The 14248-nt window shown below is 39.6% G+C and overlaps 1 protein-coding gene across 3 annotated transcripts; it reads left to right on the top strand.

Annotated features, from left to right (window-relative positions):
- The first annotated feature begins 18 nt into the window (after nucleotides 1-18).
- Nucleotides 19-13719, top strand: PPP2R3C (protein phosphatase 2 regulatory subunit B''gamma). Of its 3 annotated transcripts, none has more exons than XM_041396512.1 (13): nucleotides 19-176; nucleotides 846-973; nucleotides 2096-2200; nucleotides 2780-2892; nucleotides 3677-3774; nucleotides 6229-6299; nucleotides 7037-7169; nucleotides 8271-8326; nucleotides 8399-8474; nucleotides 9087-9223; nucleotides 10764-10901; nucleotides 12533-12592; nucleotides 13294-13719. In XM_041396512.1, exons 1-13 carry the CDS (start codon nucleotides 50-52, stop codon nucleotides 13480-13482), a joined length of 1431 nt encoding a protein of 476 aa, XP_041252446.1. In that variant the 5' UTR covers nucleotides 19-49; the 3' UTR covers nucleotides 13483-13719. The 3 variants fall into 3 exon arrangements, with proteins under 3 accessions (XP_041252446.1, XP_041252466.1, XP_041252456.1); XM_041396522.1 differs by lacking the exon at nucleotides 19-176 and adding an exon at nucleotides 194-637; XM_041396532.1 differs by lacking the exons at nucleotides 8399-8474; nucleotides 9087-9223.
- The last annotated feature ends 529 nt before the right edge of the window (nucleotides 13720-14248 follow it).

Genomic DNA, 14248 nt, shown 5'->3' with positions numbered 1-14248 from the left:
CCACACGTGATCCGCGCGCCCCCTTAGGAGGGACGGGGGCTGCTCCGCCATGTCAGGTGTGGGCAAGAATCACCGAAGGGGGGCAGAGTCGCGCCGCTCAGGGCAGCGCGCATGCGCGTGCGTGCGGATGGATTGGGAGCGGAGGCTGCGGGCCCGCCTGGCCGCGCGCCGCGCGCGTGAGTGCCCCGGGATCGGGATCGGGCGGGGGAAGCGCCCCGGGGTGCCCGCAGTCACCCGCGGGGCAGGGGCACGGCCGGCGGGGCGAGCGTCGGCCTCTCCGCTGCTGCCGTACTTGGCCGTGTCCGGGCTGCCGCAGGGGCAGGGCGGGTCCCGGAGTTGCCCTGTGGAGAGCCAGCTCTCGCGGCTCGGGGGCCGGGCAGCGGGGGCGGTGCGGCCTATGAGGGCGGTGAGGGCCGCGCTGCCCGGCGCACGCCCTCCCGCAGCCACGGCCGGCGGGGCTCGCTCGCAGGAGCGCCCGACAGCTCCGGGGCGGCTCGGAAAGGCGGCGTGAGGGCGGCTCGCACCGCTCAGCGTCTCTGACAGCGTTGCTGCTGTGCTGCCAGGCGTCGTCATGGAGCTGCTGCGTGAGCTGCTCCATGCCTTGCAGCGAATCGGGTGTGCGCAGTCATTGAAAGAGGTGCTGTGACCATAATCAAAATACTTATGGGGCGTACTGTTATGTAATTTGTGTGATTGATCTGTGCTCCACTCATTTCCACCTTGTATTTATGTTACCAAGCAGCACAACCAGATAAGCCTCAGTGTTATCTCTATTTTTCAAGCCCTTTGTTACGTTAAAACTTTCTTTGGAGTACAGCGTGAACGTTCTTTTCTGTGTCACTCAGCCAAAAAGAGTGAACAAGAGCTGAAAGATGAAGAAATGGAATTGTTCACAAAATATTACATGGAATGGAAAGGAGGGAAAAAAAGTGACAATACGTCATATGCAAACATACCACGATTTTACTACAGGGTAAGTGAAGTACCCAGATAAACTTTTAACAAGAGGTTATTGTATGTTATAAAAAAAAGTTATGCTCACTCACAGGGACCCTGCAGCTTCAGAAGCTAGAGTAGATTGAAGTCTGAGTGATGTGAATTGTTTAGTCTAATGTTTTGTTTTGTATAATTGTAAAATTTAGCAGTTTTAAATAAGTACTAAGAATCTTATCGGAGTCAGTGAAATGTTTTGTTAGTGGGTCTGCTTGGTAAAGATAGGAAGTTGTCTTTCAAAGGCACTTAAAATTCTTACTAAATTTTGATACAGTGGTGTTACACATATGTATCTTCTGGTTCCTGCTTAGACATGGTGGGATGCTGCCTCATGAAAATGGTGGGTCATTGCTCTCGCAGACTAGAGATGGATCTGTTGCTTGCATCATCCATCAGAAATGCTTGTCCAGCAATCTAGTTGTGAGGATGAATCAGACGGGATGGGAGCACATGTTGACATCTTGATATTGCTGGTACTCATCAACTTGACCACTCAGCTGCTGCCAAGCCTCTCGTGGTCACGTATTCCTTAGGGTCTCTCCGTTCTGCCAATGCAGTTCTCAAGTACCCGTGTTTCAGTTAATGGATACATGTGCAACTCTCCAAGTTCCAGTGGTGCTGTACAGTTTGGCACGTAAATATTGGCAGAACTTTCACACGAGGTGTTCTTTCATCTTATTTGTTGGCCAAACAAGTCTAGCAGATTTTCGCACTTTGGAGAGTCAGGCCTACCACAAAACAGAATGTTCTGTTTCTCCTGAGTAAAACACAACATGTCTTATGTGTGAGCCCTCATACCTAGCAACCATGGGAAAGTGCTTACTCAATGGGTTATCTGGCATTAGGTACTTCTCTCTCTCTCTCTCTCCCTCTCCTGTTAAAGATGTCCTGCTTTAGGTAAGTGCTTCATTATTGAAATGGTTTGAGACTGTGTGCCAATGATATCCCTTGTAGCAGAAGCAAGTTTGGCAGACTGGCTATTTTCTGTCAAGTGGACAACTTCAATCAGAGCGTGTGACTCAAGACTACCTAAGAATACTTGTTGAATGTGTAGTTTTTGAATGGTCCTGTGCTGAAAATTAAAATGCCACAATGTTTCCAGCTGCCAGCTGAAGATGAAGTCTTGCTTCAGAAATTAAGAGAAGAATCTCGAGCTGTCTTTCTGCAAAGAAAAAGTAGAGAACTGTTGGATAATGAAGAGCTGCAGGTAGGAAAATAATTTCTGCATGTCTTGTAATGGCTTCTGAATGGGTTTAGATTCTCTTCTCTCAGGGTTTGATCTCCTGTCTGCCCACAGAATCTTGTGGTGAGGTGCTTTGTATTTGGGCACACAGTACTTGGTAAAGTTGAAGTGCTGCCTAGCCTTGGGCAGGTAATGCCAGTGTGAAGCTTCCTCATTATGGTGTATGGGAGGACTAAATTGATAGCTTCCAGTTTTCCAGCATGTTGCAATGATTTCCTGGTGGGCTCAGATGATAAAATAAGTTCTGTTTATCTGTTACTGAGAGAGACTCCTAAGATGGTTGATTTTATTACACTGCAAAGACAAAAGAGGTGTGACCCTAGAAATGCTAGTGAGGGAGGGAGTGTGCATGTGTTTAGCAGTATTTAGGGAACGGAAGTAGCACACACTGACCTTTCTGGCTGAACTGACCATGTTTCCTGATTAACTGAGAATACCTTGCATCAAGCCCACATTTTTGCTGAGTTTCTTAAATACTATATCTTAAGCACGTTGACATCTCTAAAGAGATATCTTCTTAACCAAATATAAATGCCTTTTAAGAATCTATGGTTTCTACTGGACAAACATCAGACATCACCAATGATTGGGGAAGAAGCAATGATTAATTATGAGAACTTCTTGAAAGTTGGTGAAAAAGCTGGACCAAAATGCAAGTAAGGCTTTCTTCTCTTGTATATGCTCATTTTGACTAAACCTAAGGGCTACTGTAACTTTCAGTTGCTAAAATAGATGGGAACAGTTTCATGGTGAGAAAAAATCAAATCCATGTAGTTACTGATGAACTGGTTACTTTACATCCTTGCAAAGGTGTACTCTGCCTCTCTGAGGTGACTTGTAATAGAGGTGCCTGGAAGAATGATGGTGCATCCTTTTGAAGAAAAGTTTTTTATCTGCACAAACATTTTTAGATGTTAGTGGTCAACAAACAGCACATTATGTAAATGAACTGGAAGTCATGTCTCCAGTGATATTGCCCAACCTTCCCTAATATCATCTGATGAAGAATTTCCTACCAGATGTGCACAGCATGCCGTGAATGGTTGTTCTTTATGCTCCTTTTGGAGATGGCTGTTGTGCACATAGTTTTGTGATGGAGCCTTGGGCAGAAGCAAATTGTTTGCCAGTACTGACAGTTTCTTTTATGTGCATATTGTTGTAGAAGATTGGAAGCTACCAAACACATTGTAGTAAAGAGAAATTTAATAAAAGCTCTCTGAAGTTGTACATCACTGAAGAGTCTCACGAGCAGAAGAGGTAGCTGATTTTTGAGTATGCTGTTACTTGGTAGGATTCCACCTGATGAGTGTAATGTAGCATATTAACACATGCTGTGTTAAAACATTATTTTACAGGATCTGTAAATGTCAAATACTGTAACTGGATCTGTCAGTGCAGAGTTATCAGATGCACAGAAGGAGCTTTGTATTTGTTTTACAGGCAATTCTTTACAGCGAAGATCTTTGCCAAATTACTCCATAATGATCCTTATGGGAGAATATCTATCATGCAGTTTTTCAATTATGTCATGCGAAAAGGTTAGTGGATGCTTCTTCTGGGTTAAAAGTTGTTTCATTTAAAGGCTATTTTCAGCTTTATTAGTTACTTGATGTTCCCTTCAACAGCAGTGAGATCTGCCCTTAAATGCAAATGCTGCTTTTCTTGAGGCTTGGGATTTTTTTCTTGTTATTAGAAGGCGGGAGACCGCTGTACCTCTGAAATCCACTTCTCCCTGGCCACAAATATGCTTGATCTGTTTGTTCATATATATTGTTTTTCTGATTTTCTTTATTCAGGCAATACTGTGAAGTGCAAAACAATACAGTTCCATGGCAGGTGTGATCTCAACCACTGTGATGGGGCAGATAGCTTTGTTTGCTGTTTGTCTTTCTAACTGTTTGTCAAGTATGTCAGTTGCTTCTGTGCTTGTCACTTACCATGCTTGCAGCTATTTTTTATTATAAATAGCCACTTGGGCTGAAAATTTTTCTATTTTGCCCTTTTTTTTTTTTTAAATACATATTAGATGTTGTTGAAAAACACTAGGGTGGCTAGCAGAAGGGCAGCTTTTCTTTTTTGCCCTTTTTTTTTTTTTTTTTAATACGTATTAGATGTTGTTGAAAAACACTAGGCTGGCTAGCAGAAGGGCAGATTGTCTCATTATCTTTTGCCCTGGCTACTGCATTCTTAGATCTGCTAAAGCCTTCAGGAGAGGAGAACAGCACCTTTCTCTGAGCAGCTCAGCCTGTTTAACTTAAAATCTTGTGGTGCAGGGGATGAGCAATGTGTTGAGCAGGAGGCATGATGTGCAGGTGTGCACAATATGCAAGAAATTAGTAGTGGACCCATTTCCAACAACAAACCCAAAAGCTGCAGGATAGGAGACTTGTGCCAAAGTCTGTTAGGATTGTATGCATTTCAAAAAGGCCCACCCAGATGGATAGAGGTTTTTCAGAGCTTGTTTCACCCAGAAGTTTTGAATCTTGTGTGTTTAGGATGATGCCTTTCTTCTAAGCAAACAACCAAAATAATAATTAAAAAAAAAGCTGCCACCACCAAATCACTTCATGTATGACACATTTACCTTTAAACTTAAGCCAACAACAAAACAGCCTCACTGTATAATGTCTGCCATCTGACTCTTAGCACACCATGAGAAGCACTTACCTTGAAGAGTGAATATTATGAAGGACAGCTCATATTGTATAAGTGGAACTTTTGAACTGTTTCCTCAGAAAATGGGAGTTAAATTTAATGTTGAGTATGTGAATAATAGTTTGTATTAATCTAATTTGTACTCTATCGTTGTTACAGTGTTTTGACAATGGCTTCAAGCACATTGTTCTGTAGATTTTCCAATTAATGTTCCTTCTCATTACGAAGATAGATGCTTGTGTGATTCTAATTCTTGTAACTCAGAAGTGAGAGCCTGACCTTTGGCTGTAGCTGCAGTGTCTGGTGCTGTACAAGGGGTTGAGCAATCTATCTGTGTATGACATTGTGCAGCTGTTTAGCACTGTCACACAGATAGATTTTCATTTTTAGTGAAAATGCACTGCTACACGTTCTGAGTCAGTGAGAGAGAATGAATCCATATGATTCCATATAACCAGCTGTGTGTGCTTGCAGCGTGGAAAGCCTCGGCTGCATCACCAAAGGAAGCATGGCCAGCAGGTCAGGGGAAATGATTCTCCCTCTGTGCTCTGAGACTCTTTGAGTCCCCATCTGGAGCCAGCACAGGAAAGATGTGAGCCTCTCATGTGACCACAGGCTGAGAGAGTTGGGGTTGTCCAGCCTGGAGAAGAGAGGACTCTGGGGGAGTCCTCATTGTGCACTTAATGGGAGTGTATAAAATGGAGAGAGAGTGACTTCTTACCCAGGCAGATAGGACAGGGACAATAGCTATGTAGGACAACACAGTTTTATATTAAAAGAGGAGACATTCAGAGTAGGTGCTAGGAAGAAATACTTTACTCAGAGGGTGGTGAGGCACTGGAGCACATTGTCCAGAGAAGCTGTGGATGCACCATCCCTGGAAGTGTTCAAGGCCAGGTTGGATGGGGCTTCAAGCAATCTGATCTAATGGGTGGCATCCCTGGCTGTGGCAGGGGGAGGTTGGAACTAGGGGATCTTTAAAGTTGCTTCTAATCCTAGCCATTCTATGATACACCAAATAAAATGTGTCTGCTCAGCCATTTTTCACATCTAGTTATTATAAGGCAGTCATGGCAATGGTGTATCTTTATATTTATATAGTATATATTTATGAAGTGTATATTTATAGTATACTGCAAGTGACTCCTAAAAATTTAGAGACTGAAACAGTGTTTCCAAGCAGTACATGACATGGCTTTGCTTAAAGCTCAGAAAAATGGGAAGAGGCGCTTAAAATCCAACTGTGCCTTGCGGCCTCTAGAATAACATCAAATTTTGGCATGAATTCAAAAGCCCCATAGGTTTCCTGCATTGTAATTCTGTTTTCTGTTTCACAGTATGGCTTCATCAGACAAGAATAGGTCTCAGTTTATATGATGTGGCAGGACAAGGCTACCTCAGAGAATCAGTAAGTAAATTCTTGATTAACTTAATGTCTCTCTTTAAATCAAATGACAGCGCATCAGAAAGATCCCAATTTTTTTTCTAGCCTTGTCTTGTAAAAGCTTATATCATAAAATAGATTTGGGGTGGGCACATTTGTTTGGATAAATTGCAATTTATGTGTTCAAGTGATGTGGTGGTGAGACTGGTGCTAGCCTTTTAAACTTTTGGTTAATTTTCTGAAAAAAAGGATTGTATCTACCAAGATTTCATGTCATTAGCACTTTACTAGATTTAGTAGGTTATGATAAAAATCACAAATTATTCTTCAGTAAACTATTCTCCTGTTCTAAAAGGAGGTAATATTATAAAATAAATAAAAATATCCTAGTTACCACTCAACGTAAAGAAAAAAAGATTTATTAAAGAATATTAAACAATGGGATAATCCAATCAGGAGTTCTACTCCTGATACTTGAAAAAGGTACAGTGGAATGCGTTTATATTTACATATAAATATCATGTACTTTGTTAAATTCTGATTTATTAATAGGTTGTTTCAGCTCTAGAATCACATGTGCATGTATATGATCTGGGATTTCTTGCACATAGACAGAAGCTTTTTTGCCTGCTTTCATGCTCTTTTCTGCATTGTTGCAGGACTGTATTTTTAACAAAATACACTTGAAATCCAGGGAGAAATATAGTAAACATGGAACAATAGTAATGTTCAATGCTTGTTTCCTTTTCTTAATTCTGCAGGATTTAGAAAACTATATTTTGGAACTCATCCCTACTTTGCCACAACTGGATGGCTTAGAAAAATCCTTTTATTCCTTTTATGTCTGCACAGCAGTTAGAAAGTTCTTCTTCTTTCTGGATCCTCTCAGAACAGGTAGGTCTCTTAAAATGTTTCCACTGAAGCTACTTGTGTTTTGAAGCAACGTGTAGTTGTCCTGGTAGGCTTTTGTTCAGCATTGAAGATTATTCTCCACTGAGGACCATGACTCTTTATTGTGATCTAATAATCTACTTTTAGAGCTAATGAATTTCTGTGAGATACCTGTCAGTTGAGGCTCTATAGAGTTATCTCATAGAAACTGACAAATAAGATACTGTTTCATCATAATGAGCCATTAACAGTAGCTAATTTTGTAAGTGTATAGGGTGAATAGAAAACACAGCAACCAACAACACAACTGCTTGTCAGAACATCCACAGAGCTGTGGAAATGCTCAGGAATGGTTAGAGTGACGTGCTTTTCCTGTGATCAAATCTGTATGCACCATGCAGACCACTAGAAAAGGTCTGCAGTGAGGTCTGCTAATGCTTGTTACAAGTGTAGCTCCCTCCTATGCCCTCCCATTTAAGTCACAAACTGCCTGCGTTTCCAAGCTCCAGCTGTGCCCCTTGTAAAGGTCAGAGCTGTGTGGGCAGCAGCCTCTGACAGAGGTAATTTCAAACATTTGGAGAGGGTGGGTGGGAAGTTTTAAGTGCCATTATTTTGCACAGCTGTTGGCACAGTGTCTGTGCACCAGTCAGAGCTGCACCAGCAGAAGCTTATTCTGCTACCTTAGCTTTGTGTCACAGCTGTAGTTTTGAAGACATAAGAATATCGTGTCACTTAGGAGACTATTAATTCATCAAATGTCTTAAGCATGCTTTCTTTGCATTTTTTTTTTTTTTACATTTTGAGTAGTTGATGTTGAACATTCACATTTATTTTAATCTAGTTTTCTGGCATTTAAGGCTTCAGGATAGCTCCTGCCAATATCAGGCTAGTTTTGTCCAAACATTTTAAAAGGTATTTTATCTCTGAAATTAAAATGTTATCCTTGATGTTAGACATGGGTTTTGTTTAGCTTTTGTTTCTTTAAAAGACATCCTTTTCTGCTCCAAATTTTTCTTTCTTAAGTAGAACCACCTAAATGAGAATAGTCAAATGGATATGTTGGCTGAGCAACCGTTAAAATGTATTTTCTTTTTCTTGCTGCAGGGAAGATAAAGATACAGGATATTTTAGCTTGCAGCTTCCTGGATGATTTACTGGAGGTAAAGATCTCTAACATATACTGTTGTATTTTAATTTACTCTTTCTGAATTCTAACTTTGTGTTTCACTTAGTTAAGGGATGAAGAACTTTCTAAAGAAAGTCAGGAAACAAATTGGTTTTCGGCTCCTTCTGCATTAAGAGTTTATGGTAGGTTCATTTATATGCCAACACTTTCCTTCTTCTCTTTCTTGTATGACTTAGTCAGATTATTACTGCTATTTTTCCTGTGTTTTTGTCATGTTAAATCCTCCTGCTAACTTCTTTTCAAATCCTGTATTCACCCTTTCAGTTTCTCTTCCTGACTTTCTTTAATTTTGGTTCTCCACTGTTGCTCTTTATTGTGGTTTTAAAATCTGTCACTTTGTTACTTTGTTGCACAAGGTACAAGATTCCGCTGTAACTTTCTCTTCTGGCTCTATTCAAGCCTTTACATCATTTTTAACTCTTTATTCATGCTTACAGCATATTTGAATAAAGTAATATGCTCTTAGCCTTCTGCTCCTCTCTCAGTATACACAGCTATTAACTTATATTAGAACTGCTAACACCTCATTATGGGAATCCCCCTTCTCTGCCTCCATGTTCTGTACTTATTTCTGATGCTTTCTGATTATTATTGTGAATCTAGTAAATTCTCACTTAACTGCGTTAACTTTATTATGGAAATTAAAAAATTTAGCATTTCAATGTTTATTTTTCTCTGTTGAAAGAGTTCTGATAGAGGTATCTTATGGTTTGCTTTTTTTATCTCCTTCCTAGGTCAGTACTTAAACCTTGATAAAGATCACAATGGCATGCTCAGCAAAGAAGAGCTGTCCCGATATGGGACAGGCACTCTGACCAACATATTTTTGGATCGTGTCTTTCAGGAATGCTTAACTTATGATGGTGAAATGGTAATTGCATGTTTTCCCTTTGTCCACAGCATACCATCTTTGGCTTATTGAGTAATGTAGCAAAATAACTTTTGTTTATCATTGTGCACACAAATGACCATGCAACATATTAGAAAGTTAATTTTCTTAAGAGCAAGGTGATTGTAGTGTGGCCTAAAAATAAATTGCTTGTTTGAAAAAGCAGAGGTGATAGAGAATCCAGACACCTTAGGATAAAGTCACTTGTAGATTCAATTAGAAAAGTGCATACTGAAAAAATTTATCGATGCAGCAATACTTTTTAGTTAAATGTAATGCTTTAAAGACAACCAAAGACAAGTGGCACACTTGAGATTCGTGCAAGTTATTTAAGCTGTCAACTTCATGAAGACAACTGTGTTTTTCATTGTAAGCTTTCCATAGCTGTGAAAAATGAGAAGGCTATCTAATTTAAAGTAACACCTTATATCTATATTTTTGAAGCTTTACTTAATGTTCAGCCACAATTCTTGTCTGCATTCAAATGACTGGAGTGTGAAGTGGTAAGTTAGAAATTCACTATACAGCCCTTTTGCCACCTGAGCAGGTTTTTTGTTGGAATCACATAATCATTGAGGTCTTGAGGGATCCTCTTAGTTGTCCTGTTCTGGACTTGCAACAGTAGGATCATCTCTCTTGTATGGGGGAGACCAGAGCCGGACCCAGTGCCTGGATGTAGAGAAGGATCACCTTCCTCAGCTGGCCACCAAAGCATTTCCTAATGCAGCTGAGGGTGCTGTGAGCAGCCTTTGCTGCAGGGGCCTGTTGCAAAGCTGTTTTCTGGTAGTCAGCCCCCAACTCTACAGGTACGTGGAGTTATTCCTCCCCAGATGCAGGATTTTGCCTTCCCTCTGTTGAACTCAGTGAGGCTCATTTTTCCAGGCTGTCAAGCTCCCTGTGAATGACAGCACAACTCCCTGGTGTTACAGGTAAACAGGGTAATTATACACACAGGGCTGTAGGACTTCTGTCCTTGTCACAAAGTTTCCCTTGATTGGGAAACTAAGAATCCATACTAATGAAAAAGAAAAGTGTGATACTTATTTGGAATGTTAACTAATGTTTCTGGCACATAATTTGCCAAACCACTGACAAGATTAAGAATTATGTACTTAATTGGCTGTATAGTTCACTATTTGGTGCCAGTTGGCTTACTGCTACTAGACATTTAATTTATGATAATGAAAACATTTTATATGTTTTTTCTTCACTAGTTAGGTATTTCAGCAGTTTAAGGATATATTAAACATTGTTTAAAAGCATATATATGGCATGTTTCATTTGGATTTATGCTTGGAATGCTATTTTGCCTCTAAAATGGCAGGATTTCTCATTAGCAGCAGACATGAAAAACTAACTTTTCTGTGCACATTAGTGGTAGCAGCCATTTTCTATTTCATGTTGTCTTTTTCAGAAAATAAACTGATCCCCTAGAATGAAATAGCTGCCAATTATAGAGTTCCTGCTTGCAAAATCAATTTAGAAAGAAGACTGTAATAAACGTGATTGTATCTACTTCTAGGACTATAAAACCTACCTGGACTTTGTGCTTGCATTAGAAAACAGAAAGGAGCCTGCAGCTCTGCAATATATTTTCAAACTGCTTGATATTGAGAACAAAGGACACCTGAATGTCTTTTCCCTTAATTATTTCTTTAGGGTAAGTCTCTTTTTATACAAGTAGGCAATTTTCTGTGTTTATAGTGTTACAGCCTATGTGCTTCTGCATGCAGATCTGCAGGAAATCACTTTAAATTACCAACAGCCACAGGCAAGCTAGTAACGACTTCTAAGAAGACTTATTTTTTTTTAAAGACTAAAATTGGAAAGATTTCAAAAGGTATTTTCAGTAGTTTATCTGCAGTTGAAATTAACTGGTTTGATTTTGAGTAGGAAAAATATTTTCTGTTGATTTGTTTTTTTTTTTTTAAATTGAAAATTGTCCTAAGATTATGGGATAATTACCTGTTAAAATCTTTTATGATAGTTCTAATTGATTACTGCCCATTGTTTTAATTTCAACTGTAATACTTAAATTCACTAAAAGAAATTATGATAATGAAATTTATTGATAGCCCTATACAGCTGTGGGGTTTTTCATTCAGTGCTTTTCTTGCAAAAAGCTTATTGCATTTTTCATAGTCTGCATTTGTACGTGCTGCTTCCAAAATAGATTTAAAGTAAGCTTAATTTTTTTAGTTGCTGTTAAAATTAGCTTAAGATTTTACAATCTTCCTCCAAACTGTGGTTTGTATGTGAAGGATTTTGGTTGTTTTGGACTTTTTTTCTTTTGACTAGTGGTGATTTTGGTTTGGAAAGGGGGCAGGTGTTTTTTTGTTTTGTCTTATTTTTCTCATCAATACCTGAGATATCTTGGGAAGTGCTATGCAGTGAAATAGTATTTTTGCTGTGGATAGTTCCAGCTGAGTTATAACCTTGATGCTTTATTCATGTGCAGGATTCCCTCAGTATATCTATTCAGAAACAGGGACAAGCACTCCAAATTTTGTTATATGGATCTTTGTATTATAACTGTGAAAATAAATAATGTCATTGTGCTTACCTGTATGCTTGAAGGATGAAGAACAAGCTACAGACTTCATAGAGTCAGTAAAGCATTCAGGCCTGCTCAAGGCAGGATCTTACACACACCTTCTTTCTGTATTGTAACAAGTCACCTTTAGGACATGGAATGTTCTAAGTTTTCCTTGAAATCAGAACAGTTCCTCTTGCTCTGTGAGTGATTGCTTTTCTGCTAGCATTAAGTGTGATGGGTCTGCACCTACAGAGGCTGTGCAGACAAGGCTGTGCAGCTTGTGCTAGTGAGACAGTTTTGTTCATAGCTGTTACTTGCAGGTGTAGATTTGGTGATGCAGGTGTTTAATTAGTACCCCATTAAAATAATTGATTTGTCTTTCTGCCGATTGGTCATTTTCCTTCTCTCTTTCCTTAGCCTGTATTTCATACTGTGTCAGAAATGTAACCTTATGGTTCGAGTGTATTCACATCTTAAGTTTTGAATGTTGAGGGATAATATGCAAATTGCTCAAACACTGGTCATAATGAGATTCATATCATATTCATTAAGAACTGTGAACTTAGAGATGTATATCATTGATTATGCCTTAACTTACCCCTGCTTTACATATGGAAGAAAAATTATTGCAAGCTGTACCATGAATGCTTTGTTAGAGGGCAATACAGCTTAAAATGCAGAAGCATTTAATAACTTTCCTACAGCATCAGTATCAAACTGTGCACTAGCCATTCCTATCTTATCTTTTTTTTTAGGCTATTCAGGAACAAATGAAAATTCACGGACAAGAACCAGTTTCTTTTCAGGATGTCAAGGTTAGCTTTACCAAATGGAATACTATGTAAAATCTTTGAATAAACATTTAATAATTTAATTGTGTTCCAACATAATTTCTAGGTTGCTGTGTATTTATTTGGAGAGTACTAGAAATGAGCTGATTTGTCCTACTCATAGGTTTGAAAATGCCTTTCTAGTCAGCAGTTGCTCTGTAAAATGTCATGTTCTAGTAGTTTCCTTAATAATAGACAAATTACCTGTAAATACATGTTGCTGTTTCTTACTCTTGAAGGTACTTGCTAAGTCCATTTTACAGTTCTGGGGATCATTCCTTGGGAGACAGGGGGCAGACTGGTGACTGAAACAAACCGCCTATAAAACTGATTACTGCCTAATGTATATTTAGTTTCAGTAGCTAAAAAAAAAAAGGACGAGAGCCTCTACAAAACTTAGCACATACAAGTGAACTGAGATTCATTCTGCCTCTTTGAGGCTGAAGCCTCCCCAGCAAAGCAAATTCTTGCTTGAGATGGTGAGCTGAGGACACTGCTCTGAACTGTAGCCAATCGGTCAGTGTGCTTTGTATCTTAAATGCTTTGGGGCTTAACAGCTGCTTTTTGTAAACTGGTGTGGGTGGCACTAGTTACCCAAAGCTCATTCTGTGTATGGTATGAAATAGCCATCATTCTGCTCATTTATGTGTGGGGCTTTTCTCCCAATTTTGACTTGTCTTTCATAGGATGAAATCTTTGATATGGTGAAGCCTAAGGACCCTTACAAAATCTCCCTTCAAGACTTGATCAATAGCAGTCAAGGAGACACTGTTACCAGCATTCTGATCGATCTGAATGGGTTCTGGACCTACGAGAACAGAGAGGTCCTTGTGGCAAGCGACAGTGACAGCGCTGCTGATGGTGATGATACGTGACTTCAAATGGGAGCAGGCTGTATCCACAGAGATCTCCATCTGATGGCCAACTGTTGGAAACTGGAAACATTCATTATCTGAGTTAACTCCTCTTCCATTTTACTTCTCTCCCTTCCTCCTTTGCCCCCACGTATGATATAAAATGCGGTTCACCCCCCAACCGCAGAAGTAATTTTTGAAACGCTGTTTAAGAGGCAAAAGTAACCTTTTTTAAAAAATAAATATTTTTGGACTTTTTTCATGTGTACCAAGCCCTGCTCTTATTTAAATACCTTATTCTAAGTGTGAATTCAACCTGTAAGAATGTGGTTCTTGGTATCTTCAGCACTGGCCTGTATCCACTCAGCCATCCCAAGCCTCCCTCTCCATTCTGCATGGCTTCCTCTCATGACAGCACTGGTGAGCATTCTGTTGTGAAAGCAAAAGTTTTCCGTAAGAAGTAAAGAATTTAGGTCTTTTTCTTCTATGCATGACCAGTTTTAAGTGTGTAACAGGAAGGATAAGTAAATTATTGACCTAGATATTTATCTAATTTTAAGAGGTTCATTAACAGAAGTAAAACTGCACTAGCTTTAGATCTAGTTAAAACTAAACCAAAGACCTGTACAGAGGCTTTCACCAAATTAACCTCCTGTGCAAGTATTTTATGTAATCTATCTTAATTGTACAGTTGAGCTACAGCAGTAGCAGTTAAAGCTGTGAAACTCTTATTCCTTAAGAAAGCCACAGAAATGTTTCAGCTTTCAGACAGAATAGCTCCAGGACA

The sequence above is a fragment of the Onychostruthus taczanowskii genome, unplaced genomic scaffold (assembly GCF_017590055.1).
Source record: "Onychostruthus taczanowskii isolate IOZ18803 unplaced genomic scaffold, ASM1759005v1 scaffold1, whole genome shotgun sequence".
In the NCBI taxonomy this organism is placed as follows: domain Eukaryota; kingdom Metazoa; phylum Chordata; class Aves; order Passeriformes; family Passeridae; genus Onychostruthus; species Onychostruthus taczanowskii.
This window is presented reverse-complemented; position numbering and strand designations above follow the sequence as displayed.